The sequence below is a fragment of the Vulpes lagopus genome, chromosome 4 (assembly GCF_018345385.1).
Source record: "Vulpes lagopus strain Blue_001 chromosome 4, ASM1834538v1, whole genome shotgun sequence".
Classification (NCBI taxonomy): domain Eukaryota; kingdom Metazoa; phylum Chordata; class Mammalia; order Carnivora; family Canidae; genus Vulpes; species Vulpes lagopus.
The window spans coordinates 44790562-44804250 of NC_054827.1; the positions used below are offsets into that span (position 1 = coordinate 44790562).

The window sequence follows — 13689 nt, forward strand, 5'->3', positions numbered from 1 at the left end:
GCTGCAGCGGGTCGGCGGTCGGCGGGCGCGGAGGCAGGTGCGAGCCCGCGCCCGTGACTCACCGCCGAGCAGGTGGCCGGGGCTTTGCAAACCAGACACACTTCCTGGGCTTTCCAGGCGGGCACGGTGTCGTGTACTTCTGTGCTTTACAATAAAGTCAGTGTTGATCGTGCGATCATTTTTAAAACCCTTCAATCTGTTGCACCGGTCCTAGCAGAAACAGAATATAAAGATCTCTCGTACTTTGAGCTTCTAGAGTCAATTACATTTCAAATCTTGGTCTGTCCCCTCCAGGTTTTTGTTTCCTATGCTTTATCTCTGCATGTTTGACATAATGCGTTGTGAAAATGTATCCTTCCCTTTTCACTAACAATATTGTGAATTTCCTCCCATTTTATTAGATATTCTCTTATGACATGATTCTTAACGGCTGCATAAATGTACAGGTAAACTTTCTTGTTTCTCCGTATCATTATAGTTCCGTCTTTTACTGCACATGCCTGGTTTTAAAATTTGAGGAGAGGGGAACTGATGGATCAAAGGCAAAGTGTATGTTTTTAAATGTTTTTCTGAATTATCTTCCAGGAACATTTATTAGCTTTACCTTGAGAAATGCCCATTTTTCCATATCCTTAACACAGGCTATTTTTTTTCAAATTTAAAGTCATTATTTCTCATTGTTTTGAATTTCACTTCCTAGATTACTAGTTAGCTGGCTTGTTTTTTTTTTTTTTCCACATATTTATTACCTGTTTGTATCTTCTTTTTTTTTTTCTTTTTGTAAATTTACTTATGTCCCTTTGCTCGCGTTGTCCATTTTTTAAAGCTGGGAGATTGGTTTTATTTCACAGTGTTTGGGGGGTTCATATCTTATAAAGTAAAAGGCTTTTATGGTTCCTGCCTTTGGTGTCTTATATAGAGCAGCCACCACACCCCAAATTAAATTTTACGTGTGTACTTTTATCACAGAAAATAAGTTTTAATATCTACTAGTGTAAGTACTCCCAATGCACACAGATTCCTTTTTTCCCCCCAGAAAAAAAATGTCTTGGCTACAGTCACTTACTTAGTTTTCCAAATAAACTTTAGAATTTGTCAACTATTTTAAAAGTTTTCTTGTCAATATTTTAAAATCCGTTTGAAGAGATTTAAGACTCATGTCCCTCCATTTGTTCAGGTCTTTATCTTTCACAGTCAAGGTTTCTATTTGTAGATTAAATGTATAAGTTTTATACTTTTTATATAAAATTCACAAACATGAAAAGAAAACTTTTGTCAGATCATGAATTTTGGTGTTCAGAAGATATGTTCACAGCATATGGCACAATGTATGTTTCAAGTTTGATGGTTATAGAAAAATGGATTTGTCTATCAGTGCATTCAGAAGATACTCTAGTTTGTTTTTAAGTAGTTTCCGTGCCCAGCATGGAGCCCAGCTCGGGGGCTTGAACTCACAACCCTGAGGATCAAGATGTGAGCTGAGATCAAGAGTCACACTTAGGGGACACCTGGGTGACTCAGTGGTTGAGCAACTGCCTTTGGCTCAGGTTGTGATCCCAGGGTCCTAGAATCAAGTCTTGGTATCAGGCTCCCTGCAGGGAGCCTATTTCTACCTCTGCCTATGTCTCTCATGAATAAAATAATTTTTAAACATTCTTTTTTTAAAGATTTTATTTATTTATTCATGAGACACAGAGAGAGAGAGAGAGAGAGAGAGAGGCGGAGACATAGGCAGAGGAAGAACCAGGCTCCATGCAGGTAGCCTGATATGGGACTCGATCCTGGGACTCCAGCATGATGCCCTAGGCCAAAGGCAGGCACTAAACCACTGAGCCACCCAGGTGTCCCATAAAAAAATTCTTCTTCAAGAGTCACACTTGGGCAGCCCCGGTGGGTCAGCGGTTTAGCTCCGCCTTCAGCCCAGCGTGTGCTCCTGGAGACCAGGGATCAACTCCCACGTCAGGCTCCCTGCATGGCGCCTGCTTCTTCCTCTGCCTATGTCTGTGTCTCTCGTGAATAAATAAATAAAATCTTTAAAAAAATAGTCACACTTAAAAAATAAAAAAATAAAGAGTCACACTTGACCAACTGAGCCACCCAGGTGCCTCTAAGGTATCCTAATTTTTACCTAAATACTAAGTAAGGAGAGTTAATATGTAGGGAGTTCTTATCTGGTGTCAGATATGGTGATAAACCCTTCACATACACATCTCAATTCTCCCAACAACCCTAGAAAACAGACCCTTCTAGTCTTCATTTTACAAATGAAACAACTGAGACTCAGGTTAAGGAATTGGCCCAGGGCCACACAGCTAGATAGGGGTTGATAAGAAACCAGCTCTACTCTTAACCACTAAAGTTGATATGTGTGGGAAAAGCACCAAGTGCTGGACACAGCACAGAATAATTGTGAGATATCTATCAGTTCATGAATAAGTGTGGCACATCCAATGCTACATTCCCACAAGCACCCTCAGAGGGGAACTCCTTCCTGACCCCTAGAGTATCTTTATCTGTTGGTAACCAGTCTCTCTTTGCCAAAAGGCTCTTCACTTAAGTCCCTCCCTCCCTGGTCCCCACTAGAAGTGTCTTCCCACCCAATCAGGAGTTAACCATCTGCTGCAACTTCCTCTTTTGGCATAGCCAAAGAAAATGATGGGGCTTTCACTCTGCAGAAGGGAAATGAACACAGGAGTTGTGAGGGGTTCCCATACCTTTATGCCAGCCAGGAATTCTAGGCCTTGGTAAGTTAGGTACCTGGGATTCCACCCTTCAATATGCCTTGGAGGAGGATGTAGGGGGTATGGTACAGCAAACAGCCAAACTACCTAACCCAGTGGAGATTGTCTCAGCTCTGGCATGCTTGCTCTATCTGGGGTACAGGACCCACCAGACAGCAAAATTTGACAGAGGTTCTGGGATGGTCCCTCTTTCCCTCCAACAGTGCCTGGTCTCCCACTACTGGATTAGATGGCAAAGTAGGTGGGCATCCCAGGGGATGAGGGGAACAATGTCTCCAGAAATCTTCTATGAAGAGGACCGAGGACAGCTTAGAAGCAGTCCTGTATCTGCAAGAGGGCAAAGTGCATCCACTTCTCACAGATACACAGTCCCAGTCCTCCACACAGGAGTCACGGTGCACCTGACACAGTGAGTCAGTGCCTGCCATCTGCCCCTGGGCCACGTGCTGGGCCTCATCGTGAGCCACCCAGAAGTGGTCCATGCTGCTTTCCCACAGCGTGAAAGGACGTTGAGAGGACTTCCAAGCCCGGTTTAGCAATGGAAATCTTTCTTCGGGTAGTGCTTCACATGAAATAAAACCAAGTACTTGTTGATTAGTTTTGAATGGATGACTGTTGGAAAGCCGGAGGAGAGTAGGAAGCCAGAGAGAAGAGAGAACTTCGCTCTGATGCCACTAACAATTGTTAACTCTGGCTTCAGACAGCATCCTGAAGGCAGATGGGAAACCCTCATAGCCTCCTTCTGGGACTTTGTGGGCCATGTGGGGAGGAGGCAGAAAGGTCCCACGCTCAGCTGGGTGGAGGCCAGGCCCTTTAGCCCTTTGCAGGTGCTCAGCCAGCTCTCCATCCAGAGCCCCCCAGGCATAGACCTGGGGGTGGGGGAAGCAGCCCTCAATGTCCCAGGCTGGCATCTACCATGAAGGGATCTTGCTAGGTTGCCTGAAAACTCCTCAGGAAAAGATCACAGTGCTGCTCCTCCTCCTGTGTGCCAAGACCCCCCGTAAGGGCAGCCCCAGACTGAGAGCAAATGCTACCACCCCCACCCCCCCAACAAAGTGCTGCACCAGACACCCTGCTGTTGTTCTAGGAGTCTGTCTTTCTGAAAGGAAAAGCACAGGGTTGGTCCAAAGGAAACCAGGTAAGTAGAGATCTGATTTCCAGGGCGGCGAGGCCTGTGTCTGGGCACCTCCCAGCTGTACCCCTGTTGCCCCCAGGCCTGCCCTGCGCAGCCTCTCCTACTCTCTGAAGCACAGCAGAGGGCCTTTTGAGAACCCCACAGATAGCTGAGGCCTCCGAGGTTCCCTGAGGTCTGACCACATTTGTCTCTGCTGGGCACCACCCAGCCACAGTAGCCCAGTCCCCCCAGGGGGCTTTGTAGTGGCTGTTCCCTCTGCCTAGAACACCCTTCCTGCAGAACTTTAGAGGGTTCACTCATCACTTTCTTCAGATTCGGGCTCAAGTACCCTCTCCTCCAAAAAACGTGCTTCCCAGGAAGCCTGTCTCCTCCTGAACCGCCCACTGGCAGGTGTCTCCTGTGGCTGCTGTGACAAATTACCAGAAACCTGGTGGCTTAAGACAACACACATTCATTCTCTTCCAGTTCTGGAGGCCAGGAGTCCAAAGGCAGTTGGTGCAGAACTGGAGGCATTGGCCAGACTGTGTTCCCTCTCTTTTTATTTTTATTTTTATTTTATTATTTTTTAAGATTTTATTTATTTATTCATGAGAGACAGAGAAAGGGAGAGAGGCACAGACACAGGCAGAAGCCGGCTCCATGCAGGGAGCCTGACATGGGACTCAATCCCAGGTCTCCAGGATCACACCCTGGGCCGAAGGTGGTGCCAAACCACTGAACCACCTGGGCTGCCCCTCTTTTTTTTTTTTTCTTAAAGATTTTATTTATTTACTCATGAGAGACACACAGAGAGAGGCAGAGACCACAGGCAGAGGAAGAAGCAGGCTCCCTGTAGGGAGCTCCAATGTGGAACCTAATCTCAGGACCCCAGGGTCACGACCTGAGCCAAAGCCAGGTGCTTAACCACTGAGCCACCCAGGCATCCCTAGCTGTGTTCCCTCTGGAGGCTCTCAGGGAAAAGCTGGTCCCTTCATCTTTTACAGCTGCTAGAGTTGCATTCTGTGCACCTGGGCTCAGGACCCCTGCCTCCGTCTTCAAAGCCAGCATGTCCCCTCAGCTGTCATATCTGTCCCAGGTGCACTCAGAGCTCACCCTGCCTCCCTTCTGTGAGGACACCTGTGATCACACGTAGGGGTCACCTAGATGATCCAGGCCAACCATGAGGGCAAATACAAATTAAAACTAAGAAAAGTAAGTTCTAATTTTCCCTGGTGCAAACAAGATAGTGCTTCTCCTCCAACTCCTTCCCTCAGAGCATTACTTGAGGAAAGTTGTCATTGTCAATTTTCCTCTGCCCCTTTGAGATGCACTGGGAAAGGAGCCTCTCACCAGCTTCACAGCCCAGGCCTTTCTCCAAGGCCCCCCGGGGGGGGGCACTCCTCGAGGTGTTTACAAGGGAGATGGTGACTCACCAGAGGGCAGAGACCTGACTTGTGCAGGTGCCCAGCTCTGAGCTGCACAACTGCCTTCTGCCATAAAACAGGAGAGCCTACTGCACCCCTACTGTGGCTTCTTAAAGACACTAAAACCTCCTTAGGATGAAGGCGATGGACAAACACAGGTGCTACCCCGATCACCAGGTGGATGAACAATGGGTGGCCAACGGTGGCACCAGGGAAGTCCTCTTGCCTGATGCCTGGTCAGGCTGTACCTGGAGAGCCCGTGAGTAGCGGGCTGGTCTGCTGGGCTGTGTAACAGGGGGAGGTCTCTTCCTGCTTTCCTCATCTTTGAGCCGATTGCCTGGGACATGCATCTCTTTCTGCTTTAATGCTTATTGGATAATAAAACTGTTTTCTTTCTCTCCTGCCTTTGCAGAGAGTTTTCCTGCGTCGGTAGGAGATTTTGTATTTAATTTTAGTTCCCCCACATAATCTCCCCATCTCGAAATTCTTAGCCAACTCACATCTGCAGGCTCCTTTGCCATATAAGGTAACATTCACAGACTTATATCCTTTGTTCCGCTCTCAACCTGGATTAGGGTCCTTATCAACCCACCCACCCCTACCCCATCCCCTCTTGGCTCCCCTACCCAGCTTTTCTGTTGCCCAAAGCTCCTGTCACCTGAGAAAGCAGGAATCTGGCCGGTCTTTCTTTTCTACTGCAGCCAGACTGGAGAAAGGCATCAGGTCCAGGGTGGCAGGAACTCAGTGCCTCGGGGCCAAATGAATAAGGAAATGGGGAACAAATTGGATTCGACCAACCACACAGGTGCCAAGGGAGTGGTCTGGACCATCGCTTACCTACCAGCAAATTTCAAACGCTCTTCCCTGCTTGTTAAGCAGATGATGGGAGTCTGATGGAGCTTCCAGGGAAAGAAGAATTCCACTTTTCCTCTTAAGAAATGCCCAGTCAGTATGTGTGAGGCAAAGAAGACATTTAGAGGAAAACTTGAGACTGTGACTCTCCTGCTTGAAGGACTCTTGATTGTAGGCAGTAGCGCCTTCAACATATTCTTTTATCTGGAACGTTATTCTAGAATGACAGGAATTTGAGAACTTTTGAGGAACCTCTGGCTCTGTGGGGGACCGCTGCTCAGTGGCAGGAGGGCACCCTGATGTTCTGGTGATATACCACTGCTTGGTGATTTGCTCTCAGAACCCTACATTGCCAGGAAAAGCTAACAAACTTATTTTGGCCAAGAGAAAAGGTACTTGACTTTACCTAGAGATCTACATTTTTACCCTTTCAAGGTCAAATTTCGTCTATTATTATGATGCTATGTCTTTTTTCTTCTACTCCAGACTGGCATTGGGTTGTGTCTTCTTCAACATAATGCAAAAGATGGATTTAGAAGCCTGTGTGTAAACCTTCTTGGTTTAAAATCTACTGAAGGCCAAGCTTGATTTGGAGACACAAGAAAATTCTAAGCAGAATCTTTGTGAGGTCTTTGCAATTTAGCAGAAGCAGGTGTATTTTCTTTCTTTTTTTCCTTTTTCTTTTTTTTAGAAGCAGGTGTATTTTCAAGTGTTTCATTCTTGCTAGTGGCACATGTGGCCATGCACGAATGCCATCCATACACATTCGCCATATAACGAAAGTGCTACCTCCAACCTTAGCTCATTCCTCTCCAGACCCTTCTCAAATAACTTCATGTGGTGAATCAGAATGTAAACTTGGTTTCAACCTAGAGCCTCCTCAGCAGCTCCAAGACCAAATCTGGGTCACAGTTAAATTTGGTGCCTTCACAGTTGGCTGATGAGGCCTCAGATGTTCTCAGGAGTGGTTCGCCTCAGCTGTCTTAACACATGAGAAGACAGTTTCCTGTTGAACACGATTTTAGGTTTATTTTGGGGATGTTATTTAGAAATCACAGTAATATGACATGTTTGACTACCATATAGTAACATTCCATTAAATTACTACATCTGACAAATAATATACAAAATAAAATGAATTCCAAAAGATTAACATTTGGCAAGTATTTAGTTTCACAGCATCTAAACTACTCTTAAGTGCCTTCCACTGGTGGAGATGCTTATTATCTGTGCCTGCCCTGCTTTACAGTTCTAATAGAGTGTGCGTGGTAGATAAAATCATGGCAACAAATTAGCATGATTTATGGGTCAGATGGAGTTAAAAGTTGTTATGGTTAAACCAGGAATCAAAAAACGACTACTGGCTACCACAAGTATCTAAGAAAAATAATCCCTCGGGTGCCTAGGTGACTTAGTTAAAGCCTCTAACTCTTCATTTCAGCTCAGGTCATGATCTCAGGGTCATGAAATTGAGCCCTCCTTTGGGCTCTGTGCTGGGCGTGTAGGATTCTCTATCTCCGTCTGCCCCTCCTGTGGAATTAATAATAATCCCACAGCCTGTTACTTGAAAAAACTGGCTGAGGACTGGCAGTGTGACGGACCAAGCTTGCGCTCACCATCTCCATCTAGTGGTGCATCCTTGAGTGAGGCTTAATGGACTCCCATGAGATCTGTTGGACATTCAGCCTGTATCTGCCTTTCAACCACTTTGGTTTAGGAAAATATTTTTTGCATCCATGAAGCTGACTGAAATGCACTTCATTAGGATGAAAAATCCTTTTATTAGTTTGTTGAATTTTCTTGAAAGAGTAATTCTAAGTTTCAAAATGTTAATGGTATGTTAATGTTAAGTTACATCCACTGATTAAATTCCAAGTTTCTTTTCCTGCCACGTTAAAACATTACAAATGCATCCTGATTTCTTATGTTTTTTTTCCAGATAAAATACAAGATTCATATGTTTATTCTCAAAAAGGCAATTTTGATTTTTTCCAGCTTGGTATTAGCCATTTTATTTTCATTCTTTTGATCACAAAGCACCTGATTATTGTGTCACATAGACAAAAACTTGACTTTTCTAATAATCAGGTTGGGCACACAGTACCAAGTCTTAGACAAGGATTTCCTGTGTGTGTGTCTGTGTGTGTGTGTGTGTGTAGGTGTGCTAGGACTGTCCATACACTGGGTTGTTTAAACAATAGAAACTTATTCTCCCAATTCTTGAGGCCAAAAGTCCAAGATCAAGGTGCTGGCAGGGTTTCTTCTTCTGAAGTTCCTCTCCTTGGCTTGTAGGTGGGTGTCTTTTCCCTGTGTCTTCACATGGTCCTCCTTCTAAGTCCTAATCTCTTCTCATAAGGACACTAGTCATATTGGATTGGTCCTCTCCCCTACCTTCTGACCTCATTTTATCTTAATTACCTCTTTAAAGTCCAAATCTCCAAATACAGTCACATTCTGGAGGTACTTGGGGTTATGACTTCAACATATGAATTTTAGGGGAACACAATTATATATTTATAGTAGTGATATATATATGTGTGTGTGTATGTATGTATTTATATATGTAGTGATTTTCTTCTTTAATAACTCACAGACTCTGATTTAAACATGGTGGATCACACATGTTTATCCCTACTCCCTCCCAAAACTCCATCAAAACAATGGTAAATGAGTAAAAAGGTATAAATTCACAAGGAGAAAGAAGATGGAAGAGGAGATAGCCGTGGACAAGACACATGACGCGTTCTACAAGACGGCAGGGAAGGAACCATGGTAACTGCCTGAGGTAACTGAAGTCAAGGGTCTTGCTGGTGCCCCCAGAGCACATTGAAGAGGAAGCTGTCAGCTCCCTGTGCAGATCCATGGCAGAGGTGAATAGGGAAGAGGAGGAAATCTGCCCCAAACCCTGCACCAACAGTCACTTTCCACGAAGGTCCTATTTAAACCTCACAACAAGCCCTTAGCATGGAGATTCTGATCCCCACCTTGCAGAGAAGGAAGCAGAAGTTCTAGGGATTTGGGAAGGTAAACAAGACCCTGTTTTGGGCAATTAGCATAGGCCCTGAGCCAGAGAAATGGCAGGACTGGTTCCTGACCCACCGAGTCGTGGAGCTTGTTCCTATTTGCTTAGGATGCATGAGAGTTGAGCAATGTTTGGACAATTTTCCTCCCAGTCCACACTAGCCTTATGAATTCCATCGTACCATTCTGCTGCGCCTGCAGGCTCCCCAAGCCCCACACGAGACCCCTGAATATATCACCACTAAGGATGGGATGTGCAGGATCAAGACTGAACATGTTTGCTGCCTATAGAAGTTGCTGAACACGAGACTCATCTCTAACAGAGATGCCTTCCTTCTCCGTGTGGTTCTAGGGCTTGGGAGGCAGGAGGAGGGGTCAAATGACTCCTCAAGGTCTCATTGGGTTTGAGGATGTCTGTATTTCTGGGAAGAATTTCCTGAAATGTGTGTCTGAGGATGCTGGGAACTGGTCACCCAGTTGAGGCCAAAGAAGAGGGCAGCACTGCAGAGGCAGGACAGTGGGTAGGGAGTGGGGAGGGTAGCCCCACATCCTATGGAGGAGAGGCTGGGGCAAGACCACCAAATGCTTGGGCTCCTGGGCCAGGGGGAGGGGAGGGTGGTTTGGCCAGAGTTGGGGTCAAGGTCTGGTGGCAAGATCTCAGCAGAGAGGCCTGCCGGTAGATGGGAGGAAGGTCTCGGAAGGCTGCCAGGAGGCCGGTCCTAACGGGGTGGGGAGGAGCCTTGGGCGGGCTGGAAGCTGGAGGGGCCTAGGGGTTGGGAGTGGGAGGAGATGGGGGCCGACCAGAGGAAGGGGGGGCAGGAAGAGACTAACAGCCTGATGTCGAGTCATCCAGGAGAAGGGCAGCAGAGACCCTGAGGCATAGAAGAGGTGAGGGGGGAGAGTGGGCCAGGGGGACAGCTGGATGGAAGGAGACGGGCCAAAGGAGCAGCTCCAGGGGTGAGATCTGTCAACCGGTTGTAAGGCAACACCTGGTATCTTTCAGCGAGAGGACCTCCGTTTCCACATCTGTAGCTTTCTTGTTCTCAGGTCACCGGAACACATAGAGTTCGAGGGGTAAGTCCATGCCTCAGGCAACCCTAGTCATGCATTAGGGGACAGATCAGAAGGGCTGGGAGAGGAGTGGCAGGGAAGACCCAGAAAAGAAGTTAAGGAGGAGGGAGTCTCCCTGAAGAAAGCCCTGGTGGGGCTGAGGTGAGACCCCAGGGTGTGGGGCCAGGGGTAGGGCCGGAGGCTGGTGGTCCTGGGCAGCCCCAGCACTGGGAGGGTTAAGCACCCTCCCGGTTCCCACCCTACTCTGGGCCCCTCCCCTGTGTTTACGTCCTCCCAGAAATATTTGGCCTCCAGCTGGCCTCCATTCTATATCCTGCCCCTCCCCCTTGAATTAGCCTTGGGGGACCGAGGGAGAGTGGGGGGGGGGTGGGCCAGGGTTCCGGGGACTGGGAGCGAGCCAGCAGACCCCAGAGGCTGAGATGGGGGAGCCGAGAGGAGCTCTGAGGGCAGCGGGCAGACAGGGGATCAGAGACCCCGCAGTGGGGGAGAAGGAATGGGCCAGGAAAGTGGGAAGGGGAAAGGGGGAGGCTGGGAGTGGAGGGGGCGGGGAGGGGGGGCTTCCCACGCTGCTGGCTTGAGGACAAAAACCAGCTCAGCACCTTCCCAGGGTTCCTAGGCCGAACCAGGGCTGGCCCCAGACCGGTGGGGGGCAGGGTGGAGGAGCTTGGGGACCAGGGGAATACCAGGGCTCTCTCACAAAAGGGCCACTTCCCGCCCCTCCAACCTGGGCCCAGAGTGGGTCAGGCAGCCTCCCCTGCGCTTCCCCCGCGGCAGGGCCAGGGAGCAGGCAGCTCCATGGCTGGCATGAAGGGCTGAGGACTAAGCACTCTCTGCAGGGCTACGGTGACCAAGTGAGGCCATGTGGCAGCTGCTGATCCCTCTGGCCCTGTGGCTGGGCGCGGTGGGTCTGGGCAGGGCTGAGCTCACCGCGGCGCAGCAGCGGGGCCTGCAGGTGGCCCTGGAAGAATTTCATAAGCACCCGCCCGTTCAGTGGGCCTTCAAGGAGACCAGTGTGGACAGAGCTGAGGACACGGTTAGTGGCGTGGCCTGGGGAGGGGAGGAGTTGAGGCCACAGGTGCGCTCCCAGGAAGCAGGTGCAAAGGTGCTTGGGCTCGACAAGCACCCAGTTCTCCAGGGAGAGGCCGACACCCCAGCCACCCTCTCAGATGTGCTGTTTGGGGAGGAGCGGGGGTGGGGGGGGAGGGACCCGGCCCATCCAGGAATTGATCTGCATGCTCAGCCAGCTGCTAGCTTTCTCTGTGGGCAGCCCTTCCCTGCAGGGACCTTCGTGAGGCTGGAATTTAAACTCCAGCAGACGAGCTGCCGGAAGAAGGACTGGAAAAAAGCCAACTGCAAAATCAAACCCAATGGGGTAAGTGAAGACCAAGGGTGTGTGTGTGTGTGTGTGTGTGTGTGTGTGTGTGAGAGAGAGAGAGAGAGAGAGAGAGAGAGATGGGGCATTTGCTCAGTATGAGAGAGAGAGAGAGAGAGAGATGGGGCATTTGCTCAGTATGAGGGTTGGTAATTTTGGTTTAGGTGGAGAGATCCAGCAAGAAGCCCTGAGGGTGGAGCAGTGGTCCCACTTCTAGAGGCTCAGTCTGAGACTGGGGATGTGATGCTGTCCTCCTGTCCTCCTCCCCCCGGGGCTCCTCTCTCAGGCGTCAGGCCACTGGTGAAAGAAGCCCCGGGCATGGGGTTCAGCTGGCCCCTAGCCCAGGCCGCATGAATTCTCTACTTTCTGAGTCTCCAAGTAGAGACAGCCCAGCCTGGGCTGATTCATGCAGTGCTTGACTGCATTCAGCCCCCCTGGGGGCATAACCACTGCTACAGGGGAGTCCCCATGTCCCAGCTGTTCGGAGCCCCAGCCTGTGACTCAGTAGGTTCTTTGAAGGCCTGTTCCCTCCATCCGTTAAGGGAGGGACTGGATTGTATCAGTGATTTTCCATACTTTTATGTCAGGACCCCTGTGTTCACGTCAAACCTTTTGAGAACAGATCATCAGAATGGCCCCAGTGAAAGTCAGGTGGGGAGAACCCATCTGGGGAAGGAGTTCTGCACAGCGCACACACACACACACACACACACACACACACACAGAGTCCATAGTTTGAAAACCACAGGGTGCTCTGACGTCTGAAATCTCCCAGGCCCCAGGTGGGCTGCACCAGAAGCCAGCTGGCCCGAGGACCCCTGCCCCTCTGCTCTAGAGCCTGCCAGGGGGCTGCTCCCCACTGCAGGCAGTACCCCCAGCTTCTACCCTGATGGGGGTGGGGCTGCACACCTGCCCTGACCTCTTTCCTGTCCCGGCCCCACGCTCCCCTCCTCAGAGGAAGCGGAAATGCCTGGCCTGCATCAAGCTAAACTCTGCAGATAAAGTTCTAGGCCGGATGGTCCACTGCCCCATCCTCACACAGGTTCACCAGGTAAGAGTGGGCAGAGGAAGAGGTGGGGAGGCTGGGGAAGAGGCTGGGAAGGTGGAGAAGCTGGGCCTGTGGGAGAGATAAGAGGCAGAGGCATGGGAGAGCCTGGGTGGTTCAGCGGTTTCGTGCCTGCCTTCAGCCCAGGGCGTGATCCTGGAGACCCGGGATCAAGTCCCAAGTCGGGCTCCCTGCAGGGAGCCTGCTTCTCCCTCTGCCTGTCTCTGCCTCTCTCTCTCTCTCTCATGAATAAATAAATAAAATCTTCAAACAGACAAAAAAAGGCAGAGGCATGGACTGAGGTGTGTGGAGGGTGAGGAGCAAGGAGGGGATGAGGAGGGGCAAGGGGGTATGAGAAAAGAGTGGAGGCGAGGGGAGGAGGTAAGGGGTGAGGAAGCTGTGAGGGGCAAGGAGGGGCTCTGGGCCTGGCCCCACTCTTCCCTAAGGGATATGCAGGCACCCCTCTCCGGGGAGCACCCTCCACGGGGATACTCTCCCCGGGCACTGTTTGTCCCTTGCGCCTGAGCAGCTGCCTGCACTGGCAGGAGCCTGAGGAGCACCAGGAGGCTCAGTGCAGCAGGGTGGAGCGCGCCTGGCGAGGACCCCCACAGTTACTACTTCCCAGGACAATTTGCCTTCTTCAAGGCCCCGCCTCCCAGCTGAGGCCCCACAGGTAGGTGCTGGTAGGTGCCTTGGACAGGGGAGGTCACCACAGAGCTGAGACAGAGCTTGTGAGTTCTGGGCTAGAAGCTCGGCTGGTGTGGGGCCAGGGGAGGCTGGGGAAGGATTTAGAGCCTGCGAAGAGAGCTTGACTTGACCCCAACACCCTCCCGCACACCCAATCTTAGGTTTCCTTTTCCTTTCCTCTAGAGTTGGGTCCCGCTTCCCGGACAGCTGCAGGAGGTAACCAGCAAAGGACCCCCGCCTGTCCCTGAGCTCAGGGAGCACAATCCCATCATCCCCGAGCTAATAAAAGTGCTCTCCCAGATGTTCTCTCCTCTTGCATGCCCTCCTTCCCCTAAGCTCAACTGTGGGATTACGGTGCTCCA

The 13689-nt window shown here is 50.0% G+C and overlaps 1 protein-coding gene across 1 annotated transcript; it reads left to right on the forward strand.

The window, feature by feature from the left end:
- The first annotated feature begins 9889 nt into the window (after window positions 1-9889).
- On the forward strand, window positions 9890-13628 carry RARRES2 (retinoic acid receptor responder 2). The gene is given in 8 exon segments (XM_041752217.1): window positions 9890-10040; window positions 10156-10226; window positions 11060-11256; window positions 11491-11595; window positions 12551-12646; window positions 13186-13233; window positions 13235-13313; window positions 13511-13628. Coding segments are annotated over 5 exon segments (492 nt in total). The 5' UTR covers window positions 9890-10040; window positions 10156-10226; window positions 11060-11082; the 3' UTR covers window positions 13304-13313; window positions 13511-13628.
- The last annotated feature ends 61 nt before the right edge of the window (window positions 13629-13689 follow it).